The sequence below is a fragment of the Poecile atricapillus genome, chromosome 3 (genome assembly GCF_030490865.1).
Source record: "Poecile atricapillus isolate bPoeAtr1 chromosome 3, bPoeAtr1.hap1, whole genome shotgun sequence".
NCBI lineage: Eukaryota > Metazoa > Chordata > Aves > Passeriformes > Paridae > Poecile > Poecile atricapillus.
In genome coordinates this window covers 76,777,332-76,795,677 of record NC_081251.1, presented here as the reverse complement: position 1 = coordinate 76,795,677, position 18,346 = coordinate 76,777,332, and the positions used below count along the sequence as shown (strand labels likewise).

The 18,346-nt window shown below is 37.3% G+C and overlaps 1 protein-coding gene across 6 annotated transcripts in view; it reads left to right on the top strand.

The window, feature by feature from the left end:
* The window catches only part of QKI (QKI, KH domain containing RNA binding), a 153,197-nt gene extending 139,038 nt beyond the window's left edge, over window positions 1–14,159 (top strand). For 5 of the 6 annotated variants that reach the window (XM_058836243.1, XM_058836240.1, XM_058836247.1 and 2 more), the window contains one exon: window positions 3,793–8,665. Coding sequence is in view for 3 of the 6 variants with exons in the window: in XM_058836247.1 (XP_058692230.1) it covers window positions 3,793–3,809 (17 nt within the window). In the remaining 3 variants the exon portion in view is untranslated. Of the gene's footprint in view, window positions 1–3,792; window positions 8,666–12,843 lie in introns of those variants that run through there. The other variant, XM_058836242.1, reaches the window with a different exon arrangement.
* Window positions 14,160–18,346: the final 4,187 nt, after the last annotated feature.

Here is an 18,346-nt window from a genome sequence, read left to right as displayed (position 1 = left end):
GGTCAAATAAGGATAATAATACTTCCCTACCTCACAGGGGTGTTGTGGGGGTTCTTGTTTTGTACAGGGCTTTGAGGATGCAAAGCATTATGTGCCAAGTATTATTATTCTGCTCTCATCCAAATCAATGTTGTGCAGGTTTCCATGATATTGTAATACTCAAAAGCCAAATTCCAGTGGCAGATCTGACATCTCCTAACATTGACTACACTTCTCACAACCTTCCATAAATTAACTACAAGAGAGAATACAGTTTCTGTCCCATACAGTAAAATGTGCCCTCCTGGATATTTGGTATATTTATGTAACATTTTAATCTTTGATGTGATCTTAGGCTTTACAGAAAGTGTAAAGCTGATACAGGACACTACTTGAGTTTTCTGTAAGATTGTTTTATATCACTGCACACTATTTGCAGCCCATTAGCTCGTTCTCATTTCTTGAGAACTCTTCAGTGGGGCAACAGGATATAATCAGTTGAAGGTCATAGCCCATGTCTACAAAGAAAAAAAAAGAGAGCAAAAAGGAAATTGGTTTTAATTTTTTTTTTTTTTTTTTTTAAATCTCAGTCAAGAGAAATTGGTGATAAGGATTTGGTTGTCCTTGAAAATTTGACCTGATATTGCAAAAATCACTTTTTTGCTAATGGTCCTTTGTGATCTGCAGTGATAGTTTCAGGTGACAGATGTGGCTGCCTTTTTGTGTAATTAGATATTTACCTGAGACAGCTAGTAAACACACTGATAATGTGGGGATAGGGGTGTTTTCATGGAGAAAATACCATTTTGTAGCTTATCATTGTAAAGTTTGCTCAACATAGATTTTAAATATTTTTGAAGGGCCTAGATGTTTCAACTGGGTCACTTAAAAGTAAATTAAATTAATTTTTGGCATAATTTCGCCTTTTTTTAAAATACAGCCATTTTCTGATAAAACAGCATTCATCTCTAGCAGTATTGGAAACCCACTTCTTAAGTAGATAAATAAATAAATACACTTATTCCTGTGGAATAAGTTAGGCATACCTCTCTCAGGAAAACCATGCTGATATTTCAGGAGAACATTAAAGTCTTGCCCAAATAATCCCCGTTTGTATTAAGAAACTTATACGAAGTTAGTTTGACAACTGAACTTCATTGTATTTTGAATTTTAAATCGTAGGTTATCACTGCACATATCTAAAAGTTGCACACAAAAGGTTTTGGAGACAACTTTGTTCAGTAATAAAAATTTCTTTTAATGTACTGAAATTATATTGTAGAGTTAAAATACCATCAGTATTTGCCATATTCACCTATTTGGTTATTCTGTCACCAGGAAACTTCCATAGCTATGGTCACAAAAAGCAGTGTCAGCAAAGTGATACTTCTTGTTTCAAAGCAGAATTTTTTTTTTTACATAGTTAGGTATCACTAAATCTGTCTTTGCATTCATTGGGTCTAAAGTTGGTGGGGCTTTTTTTTTTGTTGTTGTTGTTGTTTTTTTGTTTTGTTTTGTTTAGTTTTTTGGTTTTTTTAGATTCTGAATTGACTCTCAGATGACTTTGTAGTACTACTGCATTCACTTTCTAAGTAGTTTTTATTTTTTGCATAGTTTTGGTTTTTTGTTGCAGTTTGGGTTTTTTCCCAGAGATAAGCACTGCATTTAAAGCAAGAATCCCCAAATGTGTAAATGTTTTACAACTAAGCATGTAGAATTGGTGAAGAGTTGGAAAATCTAGCTCATTTTAACTCAGAATAAACCCCCAGTTTATAAATAATACAAAATCAAATTTGATTTATATAACAGAGAGACTGACTGATTTAATTGTAATGAACTGTAAATGGTGTTGCACAGTTGACAAACCTGTGTGTACTGTAGAAGGCCAGAGACTTGGCAGAGGATGTATCACAGGTGTACTGGTATCTTTTAAAGGTAGCTTGCTTTGATTTTAAACTCCACAAGAAATATTAATGCTGAGAATTTTCTCAAATGTTTTATCCAAGCCAATTTTCACGTAATTTATATATAAATTTTAATACCTTTTAATCCAAATTGTAATGCATATCAAAATGCTTTAAAAGTCTGTTTCTAGTATACCTGTAAAGTGGTAAGATTGTGCCACATAAAATATTTATTTTTTTTCTTCTTTTTGAAACAGCTGTTGTAATTTAAACAAATCCCACTTAACATTATTCTGAAAAAAAAAATTCAGGGAGTGTTTGGTCTCATTTATGTTACAGTAGTAATTTTTTGTAGTGTTATGAACTGTATCCTAAATGATAGGCCACTTTTATTATGTGAAAGTAAATGAACCCACAAGAAAGATTGTTAAATCGATGGTATCTGTGAATATTACACCTACTGGACTTCATTTTATGTAATGGCACAAAATCTGACTTTGCACTGAATACCTTTCTCATTTTCATCTCCTCTGCCTTAGTCAAAATGGCAACAGTACAGAAACTTTTATCAACCTCAGAATATATTAGCTCTAATTAAGCTGTTGAATGAGTCTTAAAAAAAAAAAAAAATCATACTACTGTTAAGTGGACCAAGTTTGGTGAAGGAGAATGCGAGAGAATGATTAAAGAAGGAATAGCTCAAGAACTTTGGGAATGATAACTTTCCACTTGAGAACTTTTTTATGTTTTACTGTAATTTGTTTGTGGTTTTGGGTTTTATTTCTTTTTTTTGTTTGTTTGTTTGGTTTGTTTTGTTTCATTGTTTTTTCTTTTTTCCTTTTATTGCAAAAGAAAATAGTATTTACAGGTGGCTTCTTTTAAAATATAAAAATATAAAGCAGGAATGTATATGAAATGTCAGATTTTATTGTATTTGCAGAGTATTAGCTTTGAAAATGAATAAAGAGAGCTGTTTGTAGTTTTAAAATGCCTTATTAGTATCAATTAGATATTTTCTCTATTTTTTCATGTACTTAGAGCTTTTTAAGTATAGACTTTAAAATGGCAGGACTTTTACAGTGTTTACATGCAAGTGCATTTTATAAGTGTCCTACATGTGTAAAATAGTATTTCGAACGGGAAAATGCTGGCTATAGTAGCAGGCTGAGCGTTTTCCTGGTTTCCACGATGATGCCTACGTTGCTAGACTACAGTTTAGTACTGCTTTGTATCATGAGGCCAAGAAATTCCATGTTGTTTGTAAATAGAATAAATGAAAGGCAATAAAAAATTTATTGAACAAAAACCCTTTGTTTGGCCCATAGTTTGTTGAACCAAATTGTTTCTCTGAGTCCAGAATTCCTTAGATGACTCCATTCTTTTAACAACCAGTTATTAATAATCACATCCATCATTAATAGTTGCTTTAATGCTTGCACCTGGGGAGGTACTAATGCTTAATAGCAGTCAGATACTGATGCTGTGCACTGACTGTTGTTCCAGAAATCTTCTACCCAGTTCAGAAACTGTTCATCGTTTTTTGTTTTCCAATTTCCTTCATCGACTGCTACTAACCATTAGTCGTTAGTCATATTTTATCTCTATTTCTCCTGTTAACCGGTTTTGTGGGAGTGGGCTTCTCCTTCACGTGTCCAAATCATGATGGAGGGCTGTCATGATTTTATTGCATTCTGTAGATGGTGTCAATCAGTATGTCAGAAATAAACATGCTTGTTTTTTTTATTAGTTGTGATTAGTTTTCATGTTGTCATTAAGCCGTCACTAGCTGGAACTAATCTCTTCTCTATCTTTTCTTTCTTTTTTTTTTTTTTTTTTATTTTTTTGTTTTGTTTTGTTTTTTGTTTTGTTTTTTTGTTTTGTTTTTTTTTTTTTGTTTCTAACCACCCAGCCGCCACCGGCAACTAACCTATGACCTTCTGACCTCTGAACTCTTCACCCAATGATGACCTGACCATGCCTGCCTGCTGATCAGTTAACTGGTAAACGCCTTTGCTTGCCTGTCTTCAGTGCAGCGAGCTGGGGCACTTGTCCGTTCGTCTTACCATCTAACAAAACAGACAAAGAAATTGTTGTCCTCCAACTCCGCTTTTTGTTGTTCTCCTGTTTGGGTGAAAGTGGTTCTAGAACCTGCACTGAATAGTAGTAAAGCAATAAGGTCCAACTCATCCCTCCGCACTGATCATCCTCTAGTGTCCTGCCCCAAGCGAACGGTAAGGAGGCCTCGCACGAGATGGAGACAGATGTCCCTTAACTACCCGATGACAGAGGCAGTTACTGTGAGAGACTTCTAGGAATATTTTTCTTCTCAGAAAAAAAAAAAAAAGAAAAAAAAAGAAAAAAAAAAGAAAAAAAAAGTCAAAGCTCTCTCTGAATGTACTGTGTGATGATGCATCATGCATGAACCTTTGGTCAGGGATGTCATTGGGGAAGGGATTCCAAAAAGTATTCAAAATTTGATACGCTGTTTAGTCACTACCAGTGCCCTCAAAGGGCAGATGTTGCAGCCTTTTTTCTATTGCCTGCCAAATTGGACGTTTTAAAGGAAGTGTGCCGTGAAATGCAGATTACGATGACTTCAGAACTACATTAATGCAGAGAACAAAACAGAAACACTATTAAAGTGAAATACAAGTTTAAATTGTTTTAATCATATTTTAATCTCCTTGGAAGATTACATGAGAACAAGGTACATGCATTATGTGTCACATTACTGGGCAAACTGTTCAAATATTTTTTTTAAACCTCCCTGTATAGAAAAATTTCATTAAGGATGTAAAAGCCATGCTTGCCTATTTGCTGTATACATGTAATGAAAATGTAGATAAAGTGTAGTGCATTGAAACAAAATGAACAAAAAAGTAGATACTTTTACTATACAAGGGTGCTGGTGCAGAAAAAAAAAATATATTTTTGGAAATGTAGCATTTTATACTTTCAAGTGTTATAAAAAAAGAAAAAAAGAACAAAGAAACCCTTTATTTCATTAAATGATTTTTTCTGGTGGTTGTCAAGAAACAAAAGACCAAAAGAGCCTTTTAGTCTTTCTTTTTTATTTTCTAAGTATTGGAATAAGTCTAAAGAAAAGGAAGTGCCTTATTTTCTTCATGGTCATTTAGTCAAATGTCTCGTATAATCAGCTTCTCCCTCAGACAAGTTACTGCATGCCACTCAGTCGCCCAGTATGTGAAAGAAGCTGTGAGGGAAGACAAATGATGAGTTGACCATATTAATTACCTGATTTTTGCCATACGAGTGTGATGTGACTTTGCCAAAATCTCATTAAGTATTTGCTAAGTTTTCATCAAACCAGCCCATTATTATTTCAACCACTCTACTTTTTAAATCATAGCAAATGCCGTACTTGTGCAACGTAAACCAAAGGGTTCTGTGATACAGACTGTCTCATGCTAAAGGAGATTATTAGCTGACAAATGTTTGTAGAGCTGGAAGGTATGTCATTTTTGTTCAGGGATGGAGAGGAGTTTTCTTGATCTTGCTTGAAATAAATATTACATCAGTTGTAGTAGGCTTCGGCATCACCCAGAAAATGGATGCTCTGCGGATAATGAAACTGAAAGTACTTAGCGAGTTTTCAGTCAGTGACTGAGCACGTCCCCAGTTTCCAGGAACAGCTCCTGCAGTGGCAAAAAGCATGGAAGTTACTTGCTTTTCAGCTCGTCTTTGACTGTTGTTAGATCTGGCCCATTGGCTTTTCTTCAAAAGATAAGCAGGAGAGGGACTTCAGCCATTTGAAGTCCAGCTATACCTTATTTTTAACCCTTGTTTCCACATGAGGTTCGGATAGCTGGGCAATTGCAAGAGCTGAAGCTGTTGAACGCACAGTATTAAATTCTGAAAACATTAAGTATTACTTTGTGGGGCTCAGTACTAAACTTGGCAAATATCAGGTGATAATTTTATTCCCCTCTTGTCAACTTATTCTCCTCCTGCAAATCTTCACAGCTTCCAAATGAAAGGTCAATAGTAAGCTAAGAGGGCTTACATTTTTAAGCACCTGCATGGTGACCTCATCTAACATCTTGTCTCACCTGGAAATAATTATCAGTTTATTTACTATGCAATAGACATTCATCCTTTTGTATTCAGCTAGATTTTTGTTTATTGTGCCACCGGCTTTGTCTTCCTGTTACACATACAGTTGTGTTGATTTTATTTACAGTATATGCTGTGCCATTTTGATTTTATTTTGGTTGGTTGGTTGAATAAACTTGCGACACTCGAACATTTGAAGAGAGATTTGCTAAAACAATACCAGTATTTGATCCAGTTTCATCTCAGCTATGATAAAACCTGGACATTTTAGACATTTATCAAAGGTCTTTTACTGGGGGGGGGAGGGGAAGTGTATGGAATAGATGTGTGACATGTGAAAGTAATGTTTGCTCTGAACAAACTTCTGAAAACTTAGTTGACAAAATTTTGGATCAACTTAAAAAAAAAGCATGACTTTTGAAATCTCTGAATGCCTTGGTTCTCAGTATTATCATTCTTTAATGACTTTTTCTTTATTAAAATAAGTAGTTTTAAGACTTCTTTCTGACAGTATTATGTAATTTTTTTAGAGTGGGTAGATGGGAGTGTCGCTTGTATGTAACCGTACAGATGACATGTATTTGTCTATTCTTTATTATCTTAGTAGTTTCATGCTATGTATGTACCATAACCAACCTATTGCCTATGAGAAACATGTAAGATAATGTATTTACAGCCATTGTTACAAGTTTATAATGTATTTTTCTATCTTGTTTTATATGTATGTTATATAACATTCAAAAGAATTTTTTTCCTGATTGAGAAAAAAGGATACAAAATGCAAAACCCACAATTTTGATAACTGAAAAATTGCCAATTGTTTTGCAGTACTTTATTATATTGGGAGTGTTGTCTTTCTTGGGCTTTTAGTTAGCTACTGGATGAATACATTAGACATATTTGGGTTTTAGTTGGGTTTTTACATAGCTTGCATTTTAATTCTTTGGTTCTTTGCTGTTTCTATTAACCCATAGCATTATTTTAATAAATGTTATAATACCAACCTACTAACTCTGGACTATGTCTGTTTATTAACCATTACATGTTTAATTAAAATAAACAAATAAAGACGGAAGAATGTAAAGTCTTGAGTTACTGGACTAACCCTGAAGAACGTGACCACAGATAACACAACGTGACTTGTTTTTATGTTGTTTGTCAGCTGACATTCTGCACACTACTGTTAAGTTGGCTTTGGTCATTTTGGCCTTTTACCTTGGCGAATGGGTGCCAGTAGAAATGGGAACAAAGTAGCATTTTTTGAGGCATTCTTCTTGTAGAGTCTTGCCACTTGCCTTTCAGCATCTGCATTACTAATTCCACACTTTCTTTTTCTTTCTCTAAAATAATTACTGTTGGCTCACAGCAAAAGAGCAAAAGATGCCAGTGTATTGGTAAATTGTGACGGTGTACAGAAACCAGTTTGATTCTTTGTTGAACCATTCAGAGGTTGCAGTTAATGGCATGGTAATTTGTGATTTGTTGGTTTTGGCACCTGATTCACTGTTGCATCATGTGACATTTTTAAGCACAGAATATTTCTGGATAGAATTGCTGTACATTGAAACACAAAACCTGGGCGTTTCCTTTGGCTGAAGTGCCTTATTTATGCCACGCTATTTCAAGTAACTTTTTTTTTTTGGTACTTCTGCTGTGGTCTGTCAGTATTGCCTAGCTCAGGGGACTACAACTTCTGTAAGCCAAAGGTCAAACTGGATCTTTTCCTAATGACTGCAGAAAGTACAAAAATACATTTTTCACTAAATTACCAAGCAACATCCATTTCAAATTCCAGAGCTGCCTTTTTGTCATCTTTATCCCTGTAGATGACTGGAGCAACATGAATGCAGGGAATTGAGATGGTGAAAATGCTGTTTTGAGTGTACATCTATGCAAATATTTTTACAGATACGTTTCCCCTTTCTTAGAACTACACTGTCTGAGGCTGCTTTACATTTCCCAGGTAGTTCTAGATTTGTAACCTTGAGTGGGCAGTAATTACCGCTAACGTCAAGGGAGATCCACAGTGTAGATAACTTTTCAGGTGTCAACTGTTTTCTTCCTGAAAGTCCATTTTTTTTCCTGTAGATAGTAAAAATCCAGATGAGGAATAGGAATCTGTTCAAATTCCTCCTTTAATTTATGACTTTCAAACTATTTATCTTGAAATACATGCAATATAAATAGAGTTCTCACAGTATTGCTAGTAATTAAAATTTTATGCATCTTTATTTTATGGAGAAAAATAGTCTAGCTTTGATGATGTTTCTTAGTTTTCTAATGGCATGTAGTTCTTCGTTTTACAAAAATTTTAGGTAGAGCTGAAATGCCAATTTATTTTGAATAGTTTCACTTGTGCAGAATTTTCTTTTTAATTTAACAGATCATGTTGCTATCCTAAAACTCAGCCACAGGCAGATGATAAGAATATTAGATATTTACAACAGATAATATCAGGACCTTTTGTCTGGGTAATGGAACAAGTGTCTTTACAGAGCAAATAATTTATATTCTTAAAGAATTTTATCAGAGGTGCACATGTAGTTTGGTGAAGTACTCTGTCCAGATTAGGTGAAACTATTCATATGGAACAAAACTTTAATGTTTTACATTAAAGAACACTTCCGTTACCAGAGCTACTGCTTTTCTGTAATATTTTTATTATTTTGTATTTTTATCAATAGATATTAAACTACTGTTATACTTTGTCCACAGTGCATTTTCATCTCATTCTTCAGTATATGCAGTAGTTGAAGTTGCTGTAAATTTTGTAGTACTTTAAAACCGAAGGACAGAAAAAAATAGGAAAACTCTAAAAATCAAAATAATATATTCATTATTGTTGTCCACCAAAGGCAATTCTCAATTTATCTGAGTGCCTGTCTGAAAATTTAACTATTTTATGCTTTGCCCACTTAGAGGAAAGGATATGAACTGTTCTTAGAACCGAATTTGAGGATGACTTCAGTATAGCTAAATCACTGAAATTAGTTTCTTTTTCTTTCTTATTCTGAGGTTAAATTGTCTTAACATTTGAAAGACCATACATTTAAGACAATTAGATAATTGCTCTTTGATCCAGTAAAGTGGGATTTGTCTTAGGATAAATATTTTTTTTTTGGTAGATCAGAATATAAGCGAAAATATAATCTAGCCTTTCACAGCAAATGCTGAGCAATGCTATTCACATCTTAAGTGTTGTACCAAAGTACATTAAATTTGGTTTCTCCAAGAGTATTTTTGTGCAGATTATAAAGTGCCTTCAAGAACATCCTTCAGATATTTTTAATGAGCACATGTTCAGTGTACTGACAATACTGATCTTTCATTTGAACATACCTCTTAAAAGTGTGTCAAAAATCTACATGTAGCGAAAGGTTTATTGCCAGATTGTACTCCATGAGGGGGACCACTAAAAGGTTTTCTGCCCTGAAAATGCAGGGAAACATTGAAGTGTGTTTTAAGAAATTAACTTGGAGGAAACATGAGTATATGAAACAGTTCTTTGTGTCTGGATAAAAATACCAGTTATCAGAAATAGCACATTGAACAGAACGGAGTAACACATTCCTAGGGCTGGAAGTACATAATTGTTCCTGGAATTTCTGTTTTGTTTTAATACGTTTGATACACTTTTCTTAAACACTGTTAATGGAATACTGTCCCAATAACACATGACCCATAACATTAACACGTGGTAATCAATGTTGAATCAAACTGGTTAACGAAAGTACAGTGCTCTTCCTTCTCTGTGCCTGCGCACTAATTGCAGGTGGTGCATAGGGGCTGGGGCTTAGGCACAGCAGGCTGCAGTCCTAATTTCTTGGTGCCTGCAGTTCGGGTGTCCATCTTTGACAGCAGACTAACTGGGAGGAGTCTGCCTCCCAAGGCAAAGTTTAACTGAGATCTGAAACTTAGAATTAATTGAAAATACAGCAACAATAAAGCGACATATATACATATATGCTTTGACTTGTATTATGGCAGTTTGTGTGAAACATTTAAGGTTTTGTTTGTGCAAAATAATGTATTCTGAGGGGAAAAGCAAACATGGATGTTGCCAAAACACATGTAAATAAACACCATTTATGACTGTACATTATGTGCAATAAAGTAACTGGAAAAAGTGCATGTACTTTATCCTCAAAAGAAAACTGACAGCTCTCAAAGCTGTAGCTATAGTTTTGTTTTCTGAAAAGTTAAATTTAATTCTGTATCTAAGCAGCAGAATAAAGAATGTACATTTTTCACACTTAAATTTTCATTAATGCTTCTAGCAGTGTTATGAAAGATGTTAATTGTTGGAGAGGCTTAAACTTTCATGGTCCGATTATCAGGGTGTATTTTGCTTAGCCTTTTCTTACTGCATATGCTGTTGTTTGTAAATGAAGGAAGTACGCATTATATATCATAAACATATAGTACATTTTTTGCATATGGGTTTGTGGATGCACAAACTAAATTTCACAGAGATAACCACATGATTTTGGTGATAATGTACTTTTGTAGGCATAACTGTTACAATTGTTCAGAGCAAATAAGAAAGAGAGGTACTACTTTATTGTAACTTTAACACGCTGGTTAGGGGTTTCTGGTTATAGTTTCTGGTTACTGTAGAAAATGAAGATATCTGCCACCCCACCTAGTGTGAACCTAGCAGGAAACACACTTTTGGAGAAGCACTAGATTATGGTGTTCTACATTTTCCTTAATATTTATGTCATGATGCCTAGTTTTAGTTAAAAGGACAATTTCTTTACCAAGGTGTTCTTTGCTAAAAATTCCTTCTACTTCACATGGCTTTTAAAAAAAATATTTGCTTCAGAAGTAAGTGAAGTAGGTACGGTTAAATGTGACATCTTTAGAAGTCTGGTAGAGTAGGGGAGAGGAGGCTAAACACCAGTGTTCAGGTACACTACTGCACACCCAGCAAGGATGAAAAGTCTGGCATAGTCAGTCTTTGAAGACACCTTTCCTGATGAGTCTCACCAAAGTAGTGGCATACAGTTGTCTGTGAGCTAGCTGTAGTTTTAGAAGTTTACAGAATGTAGGAATGCTGTTTGGCATGTGCCACTTGAGCAGGTAAAGCAGCCCTTGTCATACTTGCTGTTGAGAGCCAGCTGCCTGTACCCTGCAGTCCTGGCCTGGAGTGTGGGCACAGCCTTGCTTCTGTGCTGGCTCTGGCTGCACTATGAAATCCCCCCTCCTTCATCCATCTGGATCCCCAGAGAGCAGAATTGTATTTATTCCTTACCTCTTGCACCAAGTCAGTAATACCTGTTTATGGTCACGTTCATGTTAGGAATTGTGTTTATAGGTCTGCAAGTTAAAGCTAGATGTGTTGTTTAAAGACTACAAATATTTTATCAGTGGATTTTCACCACCATTCTACCAACACTGTCTGTGTTTTGGTATGTTTACAGGGGATGGCCTGGCATCTCTAGATGGCTCTTTGTTGTATTACTGCAGTTACTGTAGTTCCCTTGAGGCAACACAAACTTGACCATTATCAGTGTCAAAATAATGAAAGACATTCATAGCAAAGAGTACAAAGTGCAGCGTCAGAAATTACTTCCATGTTGGCATTCAGGTCTACCAGCAAAAATAAAAAGAGGCTTTATCCCACTGTTTTTTTGGTGACCCTGTGAAGTTCTCAAACAGTTAAAAGTAGACAACTGACAGGCAGTTCCTGTTGAGTTGAACTCATAAAATTAGCAATCACAAATAATCAGTAACTCCCTAAAAAGGCTGGGGTTTTTTGTTTGTTTGTTTGTTTGTTTTTTCACAAAGTAGCATAGCATGAATTTGTCCTTTTTAATTTCTGTCACAGTATTTTCAAAGTGTTTTCATCTTCAGCAATAAATAAGATTACTACTTTGAAGAGCAAACTGGATAAACTCAGAGGTGAGGTTCAAGGAAAAAAAACATCAAATAGTGGCACACCTCAAAATTGCATCATTTCAGCAACATCAGAAAATGAAGGTGTTTTCTCTAAAGTTCATGTGTTTGTAAGCACCTTATATGGACAAGATGCTACACAGAGTAATTATTTTTGTTTGTGGGACTTTTTAGAATTAATTCTATAGATTTTCAGTTCACTGAGAGTGACCTTGCCATAGGTCAGTCATTGAGCAAACAAGTGGTCAGTGTTGATTCTGGCTTGCTTTCATACTCGTGAAAATGAAGCCCCATCTTTTGTATCCAAGTCTTTTTACATAGTCTGTACCTCCCAAAGCAGTGTTTTAAAGGGTTGTTGTTTTTTTTTACATTGAAGTTATTTCAGTAAAAAGTCAGGTTAGAGTGAGCAAGACTTACCAGAAATGTGTTAATATACGATAAAGATACTGGGATCACTGTTTTTGTGTCTGTATTGTGTGTATTAGAAACCCACAGTGAAATGTTAGTGTAATATTTATCTTGTTAGTTGTCTACACCTTTCCAGTCATGATTTCCAGAGAAGGTGAAATGACGAGGTAACTGCAGATCACTCCTGTGTATGTGATTTTTCATAGAGCACAGCCTTTTTAAGGTCTTGTCCTCAGATATTGGGTAAAACATTGTAAATTTGTGATGCAGTTTATTTGTGTGCACAGTTTATTTGTTAGCCTATCTGCTAACCACTGAAAGTTCAAACATCGCTACCAGTTCGGAAATGTTACTGCATGTTAATTGCTGTGGCAAATTCCATGTCTTGTTTTTAACATGGGTGCAATCTGGAGGCCTTCACATGCATACTACTCTAGTTAATCTGGATCATTTTCATGATCTTTCATGAAGAGTGGATCCAGTACTGCTGAGGGGGCCACAAGGCCATTACTTGCATGCCCTTGTGTGACTTTCCCATATAACCTTAGTGATGAGATCGTTTTAATTCTTTCCCTGAAAGGCAATGAATGAAGCAGATCTTCAGCTTTGTTTCTGAGAGAAAATAGGACATATATACCAATGTGGACTGAAAGAAGATAAAGAATAACAGTAATATCAGAGCTTTGAACCCTGTCTTGAGCAGATGACTGAAAATTACTCTGGACTTCATAGGAGCCAAGAAGAGGAGACAACCCTAAACAAGGGCAGCAGTGTCAAGCCTGTATCATGTTGACAAGAAGTTCATCAGAGACTGCAGGCTGGAATTTTAAGTGAAGAAAATTGAAATTATCTCGCTCCTTGAAGAACTGGTTTACCATATCTCCTGTTATCTTAAGCAAGCTTGTTAATTCCTCTGTTGGAAATTTTTCCCTTCTTCAGCCTAATTTGAATTTCTTGTTCTTTTATTCTAAGGTTCTGCCCTGCCCCCTTCTGTGCTGTCTTGTGTTTCGTAGACAAATTCTCTCTTCATTAGGATGATGAGGTGGCACAGGTCTTTCTTGGTGCAGAAAGACAACAAGCAAGACTTCAGGTCTAGATCAGGATGTTTCAGGTGTGACATTATGTAGAAAGCTGTTTTACATACATGTGACTCCAAGCAGATGGAAGAGAACTATTTTGATACAGAGGGCACAAATCTAATGTTTGGAACACCTGGGTTTCAGATGCTTCTTTCATTGCTGATTTGTGCGGTTTTGGGCAAGACCCCTGCAACCAAATCTACAAAATACCACCATCACCTTAAGTGATGCGTCAAGATACGGAGTGTGGTCAGCAAGGTTTTCATCAAAATAATCTTTTTCATGGTCTTCCAGAAAAGAAAACCCATTGCCTTATCTTCTTTTGTCAGTTTCTAGCAACAGCATCATCCAAAAAGATAACTCCTTGTACCCAAAGACAATATACCTGCCTGAGTGCAGAAGGGAAAGCACTGTTCGATAAATCCCCATCTTTCCACCACACCCACAGGAACCAGCTGGGCAGCTTGGCTCCATCTCTCTCAGGCACGTTTCTCCCCATTTTGACATGCATAGCACATATGGCTGTAACTTTGCCTTTTGCATTCCCCAGCTATCCATGAAGAAAGCTACTCTTTTACTCAAGTAGCTTTGGTGCTCTTGTTCTGAATCTTTGTCCCTCAGTTTCCTGTCAGTGAAATGAGGTCAACAGGAGAACCCCAGTAGAGTTTAAGTGGTGGATGACCACATCTGAGATCATAGAGTGCTCAAGCCATATAATGCTGAGTGCACTCCAGTATCATCACAATGTCCAAGTGTCTCACGATCTTGAATGTGCTTAAGAATAAAGCATGAAAGCAAAACAAAATACCTTTGACTTCTTACTTAGTCAAGCCCATGATATAGTTTCCAGAATCTCATAGGCCAGCTGAGTCCTAGTCTCAAACCAGATCACTGAGTGGGTACCTACCAATAGAGCTGTCTCAAGGGATAACCATCCCACGAGATGATGGGTACAATTTACTCCTGGGAAGATTCTGGTTGGGCACAAGAGGAAATTTTTTTACAAGGAGACAGCAGCCATTGGAATAATCTCTCCAGAGTAATGGTGGATTCTCTCTCCAGTTTAGGACACCTTTAAGGTTCATCTGGACAGTATACTACCCCATGTCTAGACTTTGCTCTTACCAAAAAAGGTTGGACTAGATGGTCCTTGCAATCCCTTTCAACCTGGTATTCTCTCATTGTGTTCATAGCAGTCTGAATCCTGCAGGCTCACTGGGGATAGACAGCTGCATTCCCGTTTTTCACAGTTGGCAAGTCCAAGGAGAGGCAAAGGACAGAGATGCAGGAAGCAGCACTGCTTTGTGTCTTCTCCAGTGAAATGTAGAAGTGAGGAGGACTGAGAGCACTTGAGACCTGGGAGGACCAAGAAAAAAATGGGACTAAATTGAAAACTTGGTTGGCAGAAGTGACATTTGCTCTGCAATTATGTGAGGTTCACATTGTTCATAACTCGCAGCATAACATACAACTTTTGGAACTGACATGCCTTAGAATAATTAACTTTGAAGGAAGAGAAACAGTTTTTACAACTTCAGGCCTGTAGCTATGAAGGGTTACATTTGGGATGCAAGTTTTTCAGTGAGCTTTCAATTTGCTGGGGAAGGAGAGAAATGCTACTTGTGAGAGACAACTTTGGGTTTCTCAAGTAAGAACCAGGGTTATCAGGTAGATATAAAATAAAATCACCCCATCAGCCACATTAGTAACTTCAGCAAAATCCAACAATAACCATTTTATACCTGGTCACACTCTCAACCACAAGACAGCTGGCAACCAAACACTTTCGGCTAACAGCAGTATAGTGGAAAGTGGAGAAGTGGGAATTTACCTCCTCAGTCAAGACTCTTCCAAAGCTTTATCTTGGTGAAGTAAACAACTGAATTTTACTAGTTGTCATGTACATCACAATGAGGTACATAATTTATAATAATAAATCATATTTATGAAGTAGGACCTTATTAAATTATATTTACGATGTAGGACCTGCTCTAGATTTGTCTTCAGACTTCCCTGTGTGAAGGAACCTTGAAATAAATAATTTCCACTCTGGCAAGCCCCTGGTTTAAAACAAAGGTGAAGCCAATGAATGAAATAGTCAAAACACCTGACTCCTTTTAGGAGGGAGGGGAGCAGTAAATAATGTTGCCTTAGAGCAATTTCTCCCTTGTCATGCCTTTCCCCTTGCAGTTTTCTGTCACTAATCACTGTGAGCCAGACTGTGCATGTGGAAGAATCCTTCAGACGGAGTCAGTGGGGCTGCTCATGTGAGTAATTTGGAAAGCACTCAATCAGGGCAATCAAGCCCTGTGGTATTAGACTCATTTTGGCTATAAATTCCCCAAGCAAGGACTTTTATTCTTGTCAGTAAAACAGTGGCTGCAATTCTGGTGCAGTGCTTTTTTTATTTAGTTCTTTTTTCCTCCCCACAACTTCTCATTTCCTCTCACCTTCTTCTTCACATTCACACACACACAGAGTGAGACTTGGAGAAACAGCAGCTTTGACAAGCAGTGCTAACATGCCTCCCTGCTCTGAGCAATTCCTTTGGGCGATTTAGCAATGTCATTCTGGCTCTCAGCATTTCTTTCAAGTCAGGAGCCTCACTGCTTATAGCAGCTTGGGAAAGGGAGAGCCCAGGTGCAAAGGCAGGAAAAAAGTTCCATCAGTGGCTGGCAGCAACAGGAGAGTCTGGTTGTGCTGGTGAGTCAGCTCCACTCGCTCCACTTGCTTATTCCAGCCACATACAGGCAAGTGCAGGCAGGGAAAATTCCTAGCTTTGATTGTGAGGAAAGGGCTTGCTTATGCCACCACAATAAACTCTGTTTTCCCAGAATGAAATCTCACAAGGCGTAATTGCCAAAATCCTAGGACGAAATACTTATGCTTAACCTCTGACACATCTTGTTCTTTTCACTGGGAGAAAAGTAGTCATTTATGGTTTGGTGTTTTGGTTTTTTTGAGTTTTGTTTTGTTTTTTAAATTCAGTTACCAGCCTTGATGTGCCTAAAATGGGAATAATGACAGAGAATACAGTATCTCCTGTCTGCACTGCTAGCTGTACACTTGCATATAAATAGCACTTTTGTTTCATGGGTTGGAGTAGAGGCTGAAGAGACATACTGACAGTGCAGCAGCTCTTTTCCTTTGTAGTGGATTTAACAGGCCTGCAGTATGAAAAATGCTACTTATGCTTTGCTTTTAGGCTGAAACTCACTCTGTGCAGAGGTCTAGTGGAGGGCAGAGGCCCCACTTCATATCCTGCTGAGCCTTCAGAGAGGCTTTCCATGTTCCCCTACGGGAACAGACAGTTTTGCATTCTGCTTGTGGGTAAAGGCATGTAAATAATACCTTTATGACTCAGGTATGTCTTGAAATATGCAACCTGATGGCAGACAGTTCTACTTTATTGTGCAGATATTTGTTCTGAACCACATGGCTTGTAAGTCATGAAATATTAATGGCCATGCAAATCTTCTCTTCTGTATCACAAGCTTTTCTGTGTTCCTGACCCTTGACTTCCTTTAATCATCTCCTGGGTGTGTGGTCTGTTACTATTCTGAGATATCTTGTGAACAGGGGCAAAGTAATTACTTGATCCTTGCCTGCTGCAAGAATCTTTTTGAAAAGAAAATTGATAACTTCAGACACGCTTCCTCGTTGCATTAAGATCAGCCCCACCTGCTTGCTTCACAAGATTTCTCTTTTGGTGGCCTGAATGCAGACCTGCAGTGTTCAGTGCTATTGTCATGAGTGTAAAAACAGCATGCTTGGATCTCCAAAGTTGTCACCTGCTTCTCCACAGATTAATTACAATTTTTGGTCAGATGTTTTCTCCCCTTCATGCTCACTCTCTTCCCCCTTACTGCTTTTTCTGAAGGCATCCTTATAAATATGCTGCTTTATTGTGACTTGTTACAGGAAAGCCAAATGATCTTTCAATGATCACCTGTAATGCCTGTTAGCTACAGGGTTATCTTAGCCATCTCCCTAATAATTGGAGGCTGAATTAATGCCTGAAACGCGATTTTTTTTTTTGTTTTGTTTTGTTTTTTTTAAGAACAAAGGCAAGTATTCTTGGTAGAAATCTTTTTCTCCACCTGTTTTCTAACATCCCAAACACTAAGAATAAGGATGTTACCAATGTGGAGAAATACGGAAATGCTCCTTAGCTCCCTACCAAATGTAGGAGAGGTCGGTGGGTTGGTGCCATGTAGGTCTGACAACCAAAGGAGAAGGAGATGTACAAGCAATACGGCTGGGGAAAGAGAAAACTAACCATGAAAATACATTTCCCATATGGGAGCTATTTCAGTAAACCAGTGTGATGAAAGTACAGACACGAGTAGGTATTTGTAAAAGTGAGCTCATAGTGACTGCCAAGAGCGTGGTGAAACACAAGGGCAATAATGACCACACAGTTTAATACAAAGTTAATAAATGTTGACCTACAAGTTTCTGATTTCTGGAGTCAGCAATGCAGCACCAAAAACGCTGCCTCTGAAATGGTGGGTTTATACAGATTAGGAGGTGGAGAAGACTAGCTAAGGTCAAAACATTCATTATCAGAGCAGAGATAAAGGAACTGGGATACCCAGGTGTTTGTAACATGCCACTTTGCAAGACCTGGGATGACACATAAGAGCCTTCCTGGGGCTCTGCTGTCCAGTCCTCAGTGTGTGCTATTTCTGAGGGTCAGGTGCCAGCCTGGGAGGAATCCACAAAGCAAAGAAACCCACCTCACCTTTGATTTCATTCAGCAGCAGGTGCCTATGTGTCTTTGAGGACATAGATGTCTTTCTTTCACACTTTCCTTGGAACTTTCCCTTGAAATGACTGTGGTGACTTCTGGGGCAGACCCATGGCTTGGCTCACACAAATGGCTGTTGTGAAGCAAAGTTATGCAGTGGCTTAAAGCCTGGCAGCCGCCAACCTGGGGACCACCCACACAGTGATTGTTCCCTGTGCAGGGAGCTGCAGTTCCTCCCACAGAGTGGTGGAAAG